The sequence below is a fragment of the Corythoichthys intestinalis genome, chromosome 4 (genome assembly GCF_030265065.1).
Source record: "Corythoichthys intestinalis isolate RoL2023-P3 chromosome 4, ASM3026506v1, whole genome shotgun sequence".
NCBI classification, from domain to species: Eukaryota; Metazoa; Chordata; class Actinopteri; order Syngnathiformes; family Syngnathidae; genus Corythoichthys; species Corythoichthys intestinalis.
Window position 1 is genome coordinate 61,626,545 of NC_080398.1, and position 17,356 is coordinate 61,643,900.

General features: G+C 38.6%; 1 protein-coding gene across 2 annotated transcripts in view; it reads left to right on the forward strand.

Moving 5' to 3' along the window:
• ascc3 (activating signal cointegrator 1 complex subunit 3) overlaps window positions 1-17,356 on the forward strand; it is a 135,416-nt gene that overhangs the window by 23,884 nt on the left and 94,176 nt on the right. For both annotated transcript variants that reach the window (XM_057833642.1, XM_057833641.1), the window contains exons 9-14: window positions 492-695; window positions 891-1,031; window positions 6,687-6,851; window positions 9,172-9,348; window positions 12,741-12,812; window positions 13,269-13,403. In XM_057833642.1, coding sequence (XP_057689625.1) covers window positions 492-695; window positions 891-1,031; window positions 6,687-6,851; window positions 9,172-9,348; window positions 12,741-12,812; window positions 13,269-13,403 — 894 coding nt within the window. The remainder of the gene's footprint in view (window positions 1-491; window positions 696-890; window positions 1,032-6,686; window positions 6,852-9,171; window positions 9,349-12,740; window positions 12,813-13,268; window positions 13,404-17,356) is intronic.

The window sequence follows — 17,356 nt, forward strand, 5'->3', positions numbered from 1 at the left end:
AGTTTGTTTCATTGACACAACATATATCAGTGCTTTGCCCACAAGAAACGACATGTCAATCAGCAGCACTTTTTTTTTTAAATTTAAATGAACAGGATTTTTGTCTGATTTGTGTACTCAGTTTTAGTTTTATTTAAGTTTTATACTCAGAACCTCTATCAGAAACAAGTTTTATGTACTTAAAACAGTGAGTTGTAGACTACAGTTATGTCAGGAAGCTTTAATAAAACATTATTTTTGAAGGAAATGGTCATCCATTTTGTCTTTATTGTTGCTTAAAACATGCCTGAAACAAGTTCAAGTTAAATCGTGAAGGTAATTGAAAAAAGTGACATTTATCTGATTAATCGATTATAAAAATAATCGTCAGTTGCAGCCCTACATGAACACATTGCAATGCCGATGGTCAAACGATATATCACGCAGCCCTATATGGAATTCATCTGGTAATCTCTGTATATGATGTGTGTGTGCGTCTGCTATTTTCCCAGATTGGACAACTGGTGTTTAAAGGAATGAAACGTCTTAACAGGATTCAATCGTTGGTGTTCGAGACTGCCTACAACACCAATGAAAACCTTCTAATATGTGCCCCAACTGGTGCTGGCAAGACCAACATCGCTATGCTGACTGTTCTTCATGAGATTCGGCAGCATATTCACTCGGATGGTTTCATCAAAAAAGATGAATTCAAGGTGTAGTAGCCTAAACCTAATCACACGCACGAGTAGGGCAAAAAAAAAAAAAGTTGATATAGAGCAGGGTGGTCAAACAGATTCCACAAAGGGCCAAAAGGGTCCTGGATATTGTTCCAGGAAACACAGCACAGACAAATTAACCAATTAATTTTCTGCTCAAACAAATTTTTTTGCACCTATTTGTTTCTGCAGATAGTGTATGTTGCCCCAATGAAGGCTTTGGCAGCTGAGATGACCAACTACTTTAGCAAAAGATTAGAGCCGCTGGGCATCACTGTCAAAGAACTCACTGGTGACATGCAGCTAACCAAAGGGGAGATTCTACGTACACAGGTACCCACATACATGCATACTGGACACAATGTTAACTTTTTTCTGTGTAATTTATAGTAGATTTAGAATAGATTTTGAGGGGAAGGCTGGAGGGGGGCTCAGGATATGCAGTTACTTTAAGGTTTCATTCGGTAAAACAGATCGGTGATAGATCGTAATTTTTGGACTGGAAGGCGCACCTTAAGCAGCCACCCACCAAATTTGACACAAAAACGGCATTTTTTTCATGGATAAGCCGCACTGGACTATAAACCGCAGCTGTCCTCACTGTATTATGGGATATTTACACCAAAATATACTACGGTAACATTTTTTTCATCATAAGATGTCATAAGACCGAATGAACCGCCATGAAGCTTTGAACCAATTTGCTTCAAAGCTTCATTGCTTCAAGGAGCTTCATTTGGCTTCACTGCTCCCTTGGTGGAGACAGTCAACCTCTGCTGTCACCAGCTGTAATCACTGTTGTCGTCCAACATGCCTCCGAGCATGCATTACTGCGCTACATTACTGTGCTAATTATTTCTTCAGTTACTGTTCCAGTTGTTTCATTAATTGGTAGTCATGGTATTTGGTAGCACTTTATTTGACAGTGGCGCCATAAGACCGTCATAAGACCATCTAACACTGCCATGTGCATCAATGAATGCTTATGATAGATATAATTTTGTGTCATCCAGCAAATGATCTCACTTTTGAATGCATGTAAAAGATCCGAGCTGGACATAAATGGAGTTAATTACATAATTTAGTTCTTAAAAAAAGAGAAGGAAAAAAAGCGATAATTAACATGATGCGTCGGACTTGACATCAGTTTTCTTATTTTTATAAAATAGTTGGACTTGATTGAACGTCTCATGCAGCCATGTTATGCTTATGATGAGAAGAGGCCAATTATTTCTGGAATATCTGACAATATTTTCCAATAATCATTTTCTTGTCATAATTTTTTGCTCTTACCTGTGTATGTTCGGCCGTTTACGCTTTTTTGTGGCGTTTTCCCCGCCGAAAGGGATCCGAAAGAGAACACACTGGATAACTCGGCTTGTGCTCACAGTATATTGTTGGGTTTTTATTGTTGATTTTTTGGAGTAGTAAATAGCAAACACCAAGCAGGTTATAAACCTATAAATGTAAACAAAGAATGTATGTATTTGTATAAATATACAAATGATGATAATGCTAAATACAAATATATACAAAGCTTCTTTATATAGTAATGACTAAATAATACACTTTGCATAATATGTATAATTCATTCACAATTAAGTTGCTCAGATTGCAATAACCAAATGTTATGCATTATTTTAAAATCACATTTTACATTTTTTAACCGTTTAATCGTTATTCTTTAGGCAATAGCTGCATCATTGAGACACTTCAACAAGTCACGAACGCCGTCCAATGCTTGGAAAAGGTGGCGGCTAATAGCATGAGGAAATGTAGTTTTTTTCACACAAGCACTCAGATTAAAAAGCACAGATACAGCGGGTCCTGATACTACATTACCAATGGTTCACTGTGTGACCTGCACCGCTCGCTGATTCGCTGCGAGATTGACTCAGTGGCTACGCTAAACCAACGCCCCAGTCATCAACTGTCAACTCTCAGCGGATCTCGTAACACACAAACTGGAAGGTTATCAAGCGATCGCCATAAAAAAAACACCGAACCGTCTAAAAGCAATGCAGTAGGTGAAAATACATAACATAAATAGAAGTACATGTGCACAAACTCACCGGCGGTGTGTGTCTCTTTTGGCAACGTGAACATGATTGACAGCCACGCCGACCCAGCTTCCGCTTAAATGCGAATCCACACCCCTTTCCCGATTGACAGTGAATTAACCTTTTCTCGGACAAGATCGCAGGTGAGGCACAATTTAAACACGTTTAACCTAGTAGGCGCAACAGTGTAAATGTGAAGGGATTGTTACAGCAGTGCTTCACTTTCCAGAACCTTTGTTTAGGTTCATTCAACTATTCTTCAGCACAGCATTAACTTGTGAGGCCTCAACAAACTGCATTTATAATGAGACACTTAAGAAGTCATATCACTGATGACCAGGTTCTTACACACGTTTCAACTTCATATGTTCAAAAGATTTGTTGTTGCGGATCCTGTTATCATGTCTTTACTTGCAGTCATCTGGATAAGCGTCTTGAAATTGCGCAGACTACAACTCCAGTCACTATTTGTAATTTCCCACTGTTAAAAAAGAGCGATCATGAGCAATATAAATTATTGGTGCGATATTCCAAACACGCAACTTGAAGCCAGGCAAACGATGAGTCTTGATGCTGTAGACAACGACAGGACAACTTTGTCTTTGAACCTTGTACTGATGTGGTAATCTGCTATTGAGCTGCTGCTGCTGATGTAGTCAAAAAGCTGTCTTGCTTCCACATCGGCTGGCATTGAAGCATGCTCCTTTGAACTGCTTACTTGAAAGCATGTTTCTTCCTCCCTACGACGAATCACGTGACATTGCTCAATTTACTCTGACATTACCCGGCCCTTGATTGGATAGGCAGGTAGACTAAAAAATTATTAACTTTGAAAATATTAAACAATAACATTAAAGTCCATTAACAAATTACTTCAAGTCCCTTGTGAACTGTTTTCACAAAGTTCTCTAATCCACTGCAAGCAAGCAGAGTTAGGTTACTGGTCTCTTCAGAATACTGGTCTTGGTCTTTATCCTGACTCTCTGAACCACACCGCTCCAATTTGGTAGAGCTCCAACCACTCTCCCAAGGAGCCAGGTGTTTTGCGGGAAAGTGTTGTCTACGAGTAGCTCGACGTCTCCTTCAGTCTAGCTCCGTCTTGTCGTTGATCACTTTTGCCGTTGTTGTAAGAGAGGAAGAAAATCATGAGTCCATTTGGACCAGAGCAAATCTGCCACGGACTGGATTTGCTTCTATCTTCTTGACCATTGTTGGTCAGCATACCTTTCTTGTTGGCTGGTAAGTTTTGAGGACTCTTTACTTTCATCCTTCAGTTGTTGCAGAATCCTCCTTATTTTTAGAATCCATGCTACGGCTCTTTTCAGTTTTTGCCATTCTGAGTAGAAGTTAATGAACTTGTTAATTGGATCCACAATGTCGTCCACTTTGATAGCGTTAACTTTTGCCACGTTCTTGATCTCGGGGTCATTTTGAAAGCTTTCTTTCCTTTGCAAAGATTGTTCTGGCCAGTCAAACTGATTGTTCAGCAGGAAACTCTGTCCCTTCATTCACACTTGTGATTGTGGCAGGTCATTTGCCTTCATGCCCCGACTGGCTAAATCTGATGTTTTTTTCAGCTTTTTTTACGTACTTTCACTGGCACAGTTTTGTAGCTTCTCGAATCACATTTATTCTGCTGGCCAGAAATATTTTAAATCGAGTTGTTGTCGATATATTTGAGAACTTTAGTGCGATCAGTCCCGAAGGGAGATGGCTATAGCGGCATATGACATTCTTCACGTAGCATTTTGTCTACTTTCACTCCAACCACTGCTACTGTCATTTCTATCCTCGGTATCCCGGTTTGAGTGGGGTCACACTCTATTTTCCCATCATGAAGGATCTCCATCATGCAGTGCTATAGGTATACTCTGAGGCATCTGAAAAATGGTGCAACTGTGGAGAAACGGTGGCTCCAAAGTTTACAGGCTTTACGCACCTGTTTACACAGAAGTTGGAAAGGTGCATCACATCTTTTATTGCTCTTTTCCAATACTTCTAATGCTTTTCACTGATGTTTTCATCCCATCCACATTGCTCTTTACAAAGACTTTTAAGCAGGAGCTTGGGAGGCAGAAACACTGGTGGCAGTAAGCCAAGTGGGTCGTAAATAGAGTTGACAGCAGCCAAGATTCCTCTTCTTGTCACTGTACACAAACATGTCAGTTTCTGTATCCCACTGGATGGCAAGTGCTCTCTTAACTTGTAGATCTTCATACTTGATGTCCAGAGCTTTAGTTGCCTTTAGAGCTGAAAACGACTACTCGAGCAACTCAAGTAACTAGAGTTTAAAAACTGATCCGAGTAATTTTATTCACTTCGAGGAATCGTTTAATTTTGCCAGCTCTAAGCATCACGTTTTGCCCGGACTACTTTTAATGCGGGACAACGCGCTGATGTCACGTGAGTAGAGGAAGAAGCAATTTAAAAAAAAAAAAAAAAAAAAAAAAAAAAAACCTTACTGCAGCCGACAGCCGCTGCAAACTACGCCGCCATTGCTAAAAACTACGCCCGCATGATGCTAGTGTGGTAGCAGGTAGTTTCCGTTGCGTCTCATAGATATCGCACGCATTTAGGAATAGATGCGAAATGACAGACTCGGCCGCGTCTGGGCAGCGTTAGTAAACAGCCACCATCTTTAAGCAGTAGACTTCTCATCGCTGATAAATATAATGTTACTGTCACTCGCTCATGTAACGTTAGCCCTTCGGAGGGCTAGGTTTCTATTGAGTATGACCACTGTCGATGCGTGGCTAACGTGTCTTACATACAGGCTTTATTTAATCTGTAAAAACACAGCGCTGTAGAATGATGAGGGTGTAAAATTAAAACATAATAAAGCTAACTGTCAGTTTTAGCTCAGTAGTTATTACTGAATAAAACACCAAGTAGCACTGGTCCCTAATGTGCTCCAATATAGCAGGTATCATACATTTATTTTGAACACTGCAAAAACTCAAAATCCTATCAGTACTTACAGTTAACTTAAAATTTAACTAGAACTTAAAAATAGCTTGACACAAATGGAAATTCAATCGAAAAACGTGGGAAAAACACGTAGCTTTCAACAGATGTGTGTTATCAAGCGTAATTACATTTTTAGGTAAGAAATATGTTTTTTTTCTTTAAATAAGATCTAGAAGTTTGAGTAAAACCAGTCAATTTTTTCTAGTCACATCTGAGATGCAATTGTTGGCTGTTTTCAACAATGTACATCGAAAATAAAGACATTGATTGACTGAAAATGGTTCAATATTGGATTAAATGTCTTTTTTCCTCATGTATATTTATAATTGCTCTTTACCTAAAAAAACAAACAAAAAAAAACTAATGTATATTTATAATTGCTCTTTACCTAAAAAAAAAAAAAAAAAAAAAAGATGTTTTATCCGATTACTCGATTAATCGATAGAATTTTCAGTCGATTACTAAAATATTCGATAGCTGCAGCCCTTGTTGCCTTTGCTCTGTCTTCTTCTGGTATTGACTTAAGCACATTTCTGTTACGGCTTGTCCATTTTGTCAATTTGAATCCTCCGTTGGCGCACAAATTGCGATGGTCTTTCACCAAAGACCAAAGATCGTCTTCTGTAGCTCCGCTCTTCAAGCAGTCATCTACGTAAAAATTGTTTAGAGCTGTTGGAATAATAATTAGTCTGTAACTACCAACATTTTCAGAATATTAAGTCGCACCTGACTATAAGCCGCACCGCTGAAATTCCCTAAAGAAAACTATTTGTTCACATGTAAACCACACTGGACTCTAATCCGCATGTGTTCACATTTGTATTATGGTATATTTACACCAAATGACATGCAGCTCATGAGCCTGCAGAAAGTTATATGTAAGGCACAATGGACTGTAAAAGCAGTGCTAAATAAGTGCAATAACAATTTCTTTAATGTACATCATTTTGCTATGTTTCAGATGTTGGTTACCACTCCAGAGAAGTGGGATGTTGTGACAAGAAAGAGTGTTGGAGACATTGCTCTCTCCCAGATAGTACGTCTGCTAATCTTGGATGAAGTTCACCTTCTTCATGAAGATCGAGGACCAGTACTGGAGAGCCTTGTGGCCCGGACCCTCAGACAGGTATAGGAACACATTATCAGTAAGTAAGATTTTTCAACTTAAATGTTGCTGATACTTTGTAGCTATAATTGCCCAGGAATGCATGTGGACTCACTTTAGTCACACATGGATCCAAACAGGCATCTGTTTTTTTCAAAGTGATACATTTCAGGCCTTGGCTATGACAACCAGGTTGCTAGCAACAATTGTCGCTTTCATCATCGATGACAGTAACAAACATATTTAATCATCATGATGGTGATAATGACGAGCTAAAAACGCTTCTTCGGAAACTAAAATATAACGAGACGAATGCCAGTTGTCTTTTGACGAGACGACAACGACACAAAAATGCGACATAGTTGCTGTTATATGTTCACAATACAGTGCCCTCCATAATTATTGGCACCCCTGGTTAAGATGTGTTTTTTAGCTTTTAATATTTTTTTTTAATTCAAATAATATGGGACCTTAAGGGGAAAAAAAAGAGAAAAAACCCAACCTTCTATACAAGTGCATTTATTCAGTGAGGAAAAATCCCACATAATATTGTTAATAAATAATTATTTGACATCAAATAATGTGTGTCACAATTATTAGCACCCCTGGTGTTAATACTTTGTACAACCCCCTTTTGCCAACAAAACAAGGTCTGGGGACTGAGATGGCCATGGGAGGAGCTTGATTTTGTGTCTGGTGAACCATTTCTGTGTAGATTTGGCCATATGTTTTGGGTCATTGTCTTGCTGAAAGACCCAGTGACGACCCTATCTTCAGCTTTCGGGCAGAGGGCAACAGATTTGGATTTAAAATGTCCTGGTATTTCAAAGCATTCATGATGCCATGCACCCTAACAAGGTCCCCAGGGCCCTTGAAAGGTGGAAAAGCGCTATATAAGTACAACACCATTACCATTACCATTTGGAAGCGAAACAGCCCCACAGCATCACTGACCCACCCCCATACTTTACAGTGGGTATGAGGTGCTTTTCACCATGCGCATCTTTCGTGGCACCCCAGACCCATTTAGAGTGTTTGGTTCCAAAAAGCTCAATCTTGGTCTCATCTGACCAAAGCACACGGTCCCAGGTTTCAACTGGCCTGCTTTTCAGCATACCTTCAACTGAGGTGCTTTTCAGCATGCGCATCTTTCGTGGCACGCCAGACCCATTTAGAGTGTTTGGTTCCAAAAAGCTCAATCATGGTCTCATCTGACCAAAGCACACGGTCACAGGCTTCAACTGGGCCTTTGGTCAGCACCACGTCACGTCACCACTGGAGATCAGTCCAATGACATTGGTGCCGTCAGCAAATTTGACAATGACGTTGTTCCTGTGGATCAGGCTGCAGTCGTAGGTGCAAAGGCAGTATAGAAGAGGACTGAGCACGCAGCCTTGTGGTGTTCTGGTACTCAGTGTAAGGGTGAAGGAGTGGTGGTGGCCAAGTTTCACAACCAGGGGTCTCTTGTCTAAGAAATTCATGATCCAGGAGCAAGTGCATGAGGGGAGACCCCACATAGTGAGTTTGTCGATTAAAATGGCCAGGATAATGGTGTTAAACGCCAAACTATAGTCCACGAAGAGCATCTTGGCATAGATGTGTTGTTGATCCAGGTGACTGAGCACAGTGTGCAGAACTATAGTGATTGCATTTTCCGTGGATCTGTTTGGCCCAAACTGGTGGGAATCAAGTGTGGTGGGGGGAGATTGTCCTTGATGTGCTGAAGGACCAGCCTTTCAAAACATTTCATAATAACTGGGGTGTGGGTGACTGGGCGGTAGTCATTGGGGCCGCATATAGGAGTCTTCTTGGGAACGGCCACCATACCTGATAGCAGAGTCACAGGCAAAGAGGAGAGTGCGAACCTGGCTTGTAATCCAAGGTGTCCTGTTAGGGAAGAAAATCAAGAGGAAATGACCTGAAATGCCCCAAAATTAACTCATTGGTTGCCATGGATGGCAGCGAATAAACTACCCTCCCAGTTCAAATGGATTGGAAGTGTATTAGCGAGAAAATCATTTTGATTGCCACGAAAAAACAATGAATTGCATTTTAGGATATAGTTTAATATCACCCCCCCCCCCCCCCCCCCCAATTGGCTTATTTACAATTAACGTGTAACTAAAAAATTTCAAAAATCTCACTGATCCAATTGGCGTCATGCCAACAATTCCCAACCCTCATAATAGCTATTGTTCTGACCACCAGAGAGCCATCTTTATGACATTCCCCAGGAGTAAATTGTAGATTCTAATTCACATTATTTAGCATTTTAACTGTATTGATGTAGAACAATGATTTCTTGTTCCTAATTATGTAAACTCATGTTTTTGACTACCAGGTGGAGTCCACCCAGAGTATGATTAGGATTCTCGGATTGTCAGCCACTCTTCCAAACTATCTGGATGTGGCCACCTTCTTGCATGTCAACCCGTACATTGGCCTCTTCTTCTTCGACGGTCGTTTCAGACCCGTACCCCTCGGACAAACGTTCGTCGGTATCAAAACTACTAACAAGGTAAAAGAACACTAATTGCAATGTATTTGAATACGATTTTGTTACATTACAACTAGAGGTGGGAATCTTTGGGCACGTAATGATTCGATTATGATTCAGAGGCTAAGATTTGATTATAAATCGATTATTGATGACCCCCCCCAAGCCCCCCCCCCCATATTAGCTGCTTTTAATGTTTTGTACATTACTTACAAAAACTGTAAAAAAAAAAAAAAAAAATTTTTTTTTAAAGCCTTGCAGGCTTAAATAAACGACTATTTCAGTATCAAGTTAACAGTTCAAAACAATAAATGATAAACTCAAATCCCCATTCTGTATCAGCAGCTTTAAACTACATTCAATTAACTTAATGTTGTGAATAAACCGTTAAAGTTGTTAAAATTGCTCCCGTTATTCCATAATTTCCCTTTTGTCTACTTTCAAAATGTGAAAGTTTTAAAACTATTTTAAAGATAGATTCAAGTCAATATTTTACCGATTTAGGAGTATTTTAGCTAAAAAGTTAATTAGGTTCGCTTGGAAGGTTTGCTACAACAGCCTTGCAGGGAAGTCTACTATGGAGGTAGATTTGTGTCTTTATCATTCAATCAAAAAAAAAGTTGCTTCGATCAAATAAAAAGTTGCTTCAATCAAAATATATATTTTCAATCGAAGAAAACGTCACTTCAACCAAAAAAAAAGTGTTTGAATGCAAAAATAAATTTGAAACTCAAAAAAATATATTTGAAAACTTATTTTTCTTTGATTGAATTTTATTTTTTTGATTAAAGTCAAGTTTTTTTTGATTGAAACACCATTTTTGATTGAAGTTATGTAATTTTGCGTTTGGACCACATTTTGGCTAGGACATTTGTGTCTTTATTATTCAATCAAAAAATAAATTGCTTCAAACAAAAAAATATATATTTTCAAAAGAAAAATCACTTCAATCAAATTTTTTTAAATCAATCGTAGAAAAAAAGGTTTGAATGTGAAAAAATATTTGAGACTCAAAAATTCGCATTTGAACACTTTATTTTTCATTCAAGCTGTTTTCTTTGATTGAAGCAATCCTTTTTGTGTTTCAGCCATATTAGGGGTAGGACATTTGTGTCAAAATCATTCAATCGCAATAAAAGTTGCTTTAATCAAAAAACTATTTTTAATCAAAGAAAAAAATCATTTGCAAAAACTTTTTTTTTTTAAATATATTTTTTATTTGAAATATATATATTTTCATTGAAGTGTCACTTTTTTTGAAAAGCAAAAAGTTTTAAACTTTTTTTTTTCAAAGTGAAAAAAGTTTTGAACACACTTTTTTTTTTTGAAGTGGAAAAAGTTTTGAAGGCACCTCTTTTCGATTGAATCATTTTGACACAAAGATTCAACTTCAACGCTAGTTCTGGTGTGTTTGATTGGCAGGTGGCTACGCCAATGACATAAAAGTATGAAGCAAGCATAATGGCCACCAGGCCTCCATCCAGCCATCGGAGTCTGTTGGAGTCTAAGCCGAATATAGGGTACCGGTACGGGCGTGTGACATCGGCATTTCACCCGAGTACGGTGCCCTGTTGCTTAATGTGATTTAACACGGCGAACTTCACGCGCTGCCCTGACGTGACGGTTGGCAATTGGTTCCAACCGGAGTGTCCGCGACGCGCCGGTACGGGAGTGGTCGGCGAGTGGCCCGACACTAGCCTGCCCAGTAAGCGAGTGGACTACCGGCGAGTCGCCGGCGTCCACGCCGGCAGCCCCATCGCTTCAGCTTTGAATGAGTGCCGTATCATTCGCGGGCCGTCCACTCGACAGCCGACGCCTGGGGGGTGATATCGGGGTCCGACCAGTGTGCCACGACAGGGCACCGTACCGTTGCGGGTACTCCGGTGAAATGCCTATGTCACACGCCCGTACCGGTGCCCTATATTCGGCTTAGACTCCAACAGACTCCGATGGCTGGATGGAGGCCTGGTGGCCATTATGCTTGCTTCATACTTTTATGTCATTGGCGTAGCCACCTGCCAATCAAACACACCGGAACTAGCGTTGAAGTTGAATCTTTGTGTCAAAATGATTCAATCGAAAAAAAGTGCCTTCAAAACTTTTTCCACTTCAAAAAAAAAAAGTGTGTTCAAAACTTTTTCCACTGTGAAAAAAAAAAAGTTTAAAACTTTTTGCTTTTCAAAAAAAGTGACACTTCAATAAAATATATATATATATATATATATATATATATATATATTTCAAATAAAAAATATATTTAAAAAAAAAAAGTTTTTGAAAAGGATTTTTTTCTTTGATTAAAAATAGTTTTTTGATTAAAGCAACTTTTATTGCGATTGAATGATTTTGACACAAATGTCCTACCCCTAATATGGCTGAAACACAAAAAGGATTGCTTCAATCAAAGAAAACAGTTTGAATGAAAAATAAAGTGTTCAAATGTGAATTTCTGAGTCTCAAATATTTTTTCACATTCAAACCTTTTTTTCTACGATTGATTTGGGAAAAAAAAAAAATGATTGAAGTGATTTTTCTTTTGAAAATATATATTTTTTTGTTTGAAGCAATTTATTTTTTGATTGAATAATAAAGACACAAATGTCCTAGCCAAAATGTGGTCCAAACGCAAAATTACATGACTTCAATCAAAAATGGTGTTTCAATAAAAAAAAACTTGACTTTAATAAAAAAAAAAATATATATATATATATAAATATATTTTTTTGAGTTTCAAATTTATTTTTGCATTCAAACACATTTTTTTTGATTGAAGTGACGTTTTCTTCGATTGAAAATATATATTTTGATTGAAGCAACTTTTTATTTGATCGAAGCAACTTTTTTTTGGATTGAATAATAAAGACACAAATCTACCTCCATAGTCTACTGCTTTAAGATGGCGGCCGTTTACTAACGCCCGCATCTACCTTTCTGTCCACGTGCTGCTATCGCCACCGAGTCTAATGTGCATCTAGTCCTATATAAATATGATATCTACCGTAACATTACTTGGACGTACTTTGTTGCATCTGTCGGCAGCAGTCAGGTATGTTGTTTTGTTTTTTTTTATCTCGCGGCATGAGTTGAGCTAGAGCCGTGAGTTGAGCATTGGCATTACCCGAGGGGCCAGGTAATGACAAGCATGATGTCTAGCTACTCTCGCTCCGTTCCTCATTGCGTCCCGAAGAACGCGCGGCGCGCTGAGTGTGTTTTAGTGTGCTTTAGTTGACATATTTCAATAATCGGAATTTGGATGTTTGTGAATCGTTCTCGAATCTTCCACGGTCGAATCGCGAATAATCTAAGAATCGGAAATTTCGCACACCTCTAATTACAACATTTAATTCATGAGTCACAATTCCCATATTGGTGTTGTTAACACATTAATCTGTATTACATTCTTTTCTGCTTAGATCCAGCAAATTCATGACATGGAGGAGGTTTGCTACAACAAAGTTGTTGAACAAGTCAAAGCTGGCCATCAGGTATTTATCCATTCTGCCTTTTTCAGATAAGATACATTTAATAACATTTGTGTCCAATTTGGAGACACTCACACAATGACCAGAAACAACCCTGATCAGTAGCACAAACTGGAAAAAAAGCCAAACAAAAAAAAATCCTCATATTTAGTGTTATGGATGTGATTGATTGTGGCAACGTCCTCATGACGTGCCAGACCACAGAGTGGAAGGGGGCAAAAATGAAAATTTTTGTTTTCTTTTTAAAGAGAAAACATAAAGCCCGTGAAAAAGAAATCATAAATAATGGAAGGAAGTGTTGCGGATATAAAGGTTGTTGATGTCATTAAATCACTTTACTTCAATAACAGAAGTCAATTATACCTTTTTGCGTATCGGCGGGAAATAGTTAACTTTGTGATATTAAACTAGTAAATTAAAGTTCATCATCTTTTTTTTTCTTTCTATTTTTTCTGTCAGGTAATGGTTTTCGTCCATGCTCGTAACGCTACAGTGAGAACGGCTATGGGGCTAATTGAGATGGCTAAAAACCATGGGGAAACCTCCATCTTCCAACCAGAACAAGGTCCGGACTACGGCCAGTGTGAAAAACAGGTTAAGAGAATTTCATTTAACATGAATGTTTGTCTGCCTTTATCTACAGTGGTCCTTAGCTATTTTGTGGATAAGCTTTCGCAATATTACAGTACATCATTTTTAAAAACAGTGATAGTGCATAAAAACCCCGTAGGCAGGGCTCCAGACTGCACCAAACGGTCGAATTTTGTGACTAAAATTAGAGCCAGTGCGAATATTTTTTAATCTACTTACACATGTGCAAACAGTAACATTGCAGTTTTTTTAATGGTTTTTATTGCTGACAAAGTCCTGCATGGTCCACTAGTTGGCGATAATATAACGAGCTGGTTTCCTAAGGGAAAATACAACAGAGAAAAAAGAAGTTGGAGGTGTACGATGTGTGTCGCGGTCGCCGCTCGGCCAGCGGCGGGGTCGCCCCCTCCCGACTCGATGCCGAGCGAACTGGAATATATATAAAATACATATGGAAAAGTTAAACCACCAAATGGAATGGAAAGGTACGCCAAGACTCTTTTCGACTGTAAAATTGTCGCCACTTCCAGGAGAGCGAGACTCACGAAACGGGCGCCCAGGGAGGCTCCACCTGTCTCGTCCACTGTTATGCACGCTTTTGCCTGGTTTCCAGTTTTCCAGTTCCACAAAATATATGTGACAACACATCATGTGTCTATTTGTTATTTTCCAAGTGGTGAGTGAGCAACTGTGCAACAGTTGTAACATCCCAAGTAACGATGTTAGACTTTCTCTGACGTTTTCCCTAGAAATATTTCAATTAGGCCTGTCGCATTAACAAATTTTAGTGGGCGATAAATTCTCTCATAAATTATTGCGATATGCGATATTATTGCGCCCTCCAAAAAAGTTTTTTTTTTTACCCAATTTACAGTAACACAGTAAGAACACAGTACAGTGGTACCTCTACATACGAACTTAATCCGTTCCAGGACCTTGTTTGTAAGTCGAAATGGTCGTATGTCGAGCAGGATTTTCCCATAGGAATACATTATAATTCCATTAATTCGTTCCACAGCCCAAAAACCTTCACTAAATCCTTAAAAAATACTGCTGGTACTATTACAAATGGCAATTACACATAGCAAAACAAATAAATTATAAATCAAAATCGGAATAATAATAATAATAATAATAATAATTCCTGTATTAATGTAACGAATCGGGTTCTAATGTGGCGGACGTTTTTTGCTGACCCTGAACGCACCGCGGAGCTGACGTGCCAGAGAGACCGGTGAGCTTGAGTTTCACTTTCACTTTGAATGCTTTCTTGAGAACACCGTCAATTGCGGCAGACAGAAGGTGTTTGAGATAGTGTAAAGCGCTTTGAGCGCCTTGAAAGGTGGAAAAGCGCTATATAAGTGTAACACCATTTACCATTTAACACCATTTGTTTTGAATAAGTTGTGAAATAAATGATAAAAACGTGGCGAAGTTGGCGATTTCTCTGGAGATGTTACCACAATAAGAATTGTCAGCTTAATTTATAAAGACTGGCGAACGATGGTCGGAGGAGGACCGTGGAGATGTATTGTTGAGCCATTTCACGGATGCCCACCCTACGCTCATATTTTTCTGTCATTTAGAAGGTAAGCGTCAACTTTTTCCTTGTTTCACCACCTGTACCAACCTTTTCTGAAACCAGTGTTGATTTGTCACACAAGAAAATCCGCCGTGCATTCGTCTGCGGTGCTGCCATTGTCGTCATATTTCGAACATGTCGTCGGATGGTGAAACAAATGGCGAGTCAAATTTTACGTCGGATGTCGAAAAGTTCGTGTGTCGAAGCGATCGTATGTAGAGGTACCACTGTATATGGTAATTATACTAAGTAGAGCTGAAACAAATACTCGAGCAACTCGAGTAACTTGAGTTTAAAAACTGATCCGAGTAATTTTATTCACCTCGAGGAATCGTTTAATTTTACCAGCTCTACGCATCACGTTTTGCCCGGACTAGTTTTAATGCGGGACAAAGCGCTGATGGGACGTGCGTAGAGGAAGAAGCAATAAAAAAAAAAAAAAAAAAAACTTACCGCAGCCGACAGCCGCTACAAACTAAGCCGTCGTCGCTAAAAACTACGCCCGCATGATGCTAGTGTGGCAGCAGCCAGTGTCCGATGCGTCTCATAGATATGGCATTCATTTAGGACTAGATGCGAAATGACAGACTCGGCCGCGTCTGGGCAGCGTTAGTAAACAGCTGCCATCTTTAAGCAGTAGACTTCTCATCGCTAATAAATATAATGTTACTGTCACTCGCTCACGCCCTTCAGAGGGATAGGTTTTTATGATTTTGACCACTGTCGATGCGTGGCTAACGTGTCTTACACACAGGCTTTATTTAATCTGTAAAAACACAGCGCTGCAGAGTAGGCCTGAACGATATTGGAAAAAACTATTGTTGCGATTTTTGGGGGGGTTTGCGATATATTGCGATATTATATTGCGATATTAAAAAATATATATATATATTTTTTAAAGAAATTTTCACTTGATGACTTGAATAGCTGTTTGGAAAGACTTTGGATGACTCACCATCACCACAGTGTACAGTGATCCCTTGTTTTCGCGGTTAATGGGGACCAGAACCCACCGCAATAAGTGAAAAACCGCGAAGTAGCGCACCCCCCCCCCCCCAATTTTAATTAAAAAAAAAAAAATTTGTGTTTGTGTTTTTTGTGCTCAATGTATTTATTCAGATTTAGCATTGGGAAGAGATACATATAAGACATGTTTTTTTCTCACTTTTTCCCCCAAAGTGATTTAAAAAATGTATATAAAATGGTTTTAAAGCACTTCATATGTCAAAATTATGATCAGTTTTAAACAAAACTGTCCAAACAAATCATTTTTGAACAAGAATAAAGTACAGTAGTAGATAAATGCTTGCTTTATTAAATGCTTCTGTTTATCTACCTTAGCTGTGACGTTGGAGTGACATGTAGAAATTTCCAACTCCTCATGATCACTTCTGGCATTTATATGTCTCCACACACACACACGTTCTTTCAAGCGCTGCTTCCTTGAAGAAACTGTTTAACAAGTAAAACGATGATTGACAGATGCCCGTGTGAAGTCTGCTTCTTTGGCCAGATCAAAGCCATTGTTAACTTTAATAAGCAAGTGCGCAGTGACTGAGAGGAACAAAGGGCTGGGAGAGGGAAGGTGTGAGCCTGTGCTCAGAGTAGAAAGCAAGGCGTATATGGATTAAATTTTTTTTTAAAAAAACTATCGCACGTGCTTGCGATGGGACTATCGCGCACGTGCACATCGCGATGACGATGTTTAAACGATATATCGTTCAGGCTTACTGTAGAGTGATGAGGGTGTAACATTAAAACATAATAAAGCTAACTGTCAGTTTTAGCTCAGTAGTCATTGCTGAATAAAACACCAAGTAGCACTGGTCCCTAATGTGCTCCAATACAGCAGGTATCATACATTTATTTTGAACACTGCAAAAACTCAAAATCCTATCAGTACTTACAGTTTAGACTAATTTAAAACTTAACTAGAACTTAAAAATAGCTTGACACAAATGGAAATTCAATTGAAACACGTGGGAAAACCACGTAGCTTTCAAGTGATTTTTGGTATCAATTATATTAATTACATTTTTAGGTAAGAAATATTATTATTATTATTATTTTTTTTTTATAAGACCTAGAAGGTTTTTGAGTGAAAGCAGTGACTTTTTTTTCTTGTCACATCTTAGATGCAATTGTTGGCTGTTTTCAACAATGTACATCGAAAATAAAGACATTGATTGACTGAAAATGGTCCAATATTGGATTAAATGTCTTTTTTTTCTCATGTATATGTATTACTCTTTACCTAAAAAAAAAAAGTTTTATCCGATTACTCGATTAATCGATAGAATTTTCAGTCGATTACTCGATTACTAAAATATTCGATTGCTGCAGCCCTAATACCAAGTAATATTAAGTACACCCA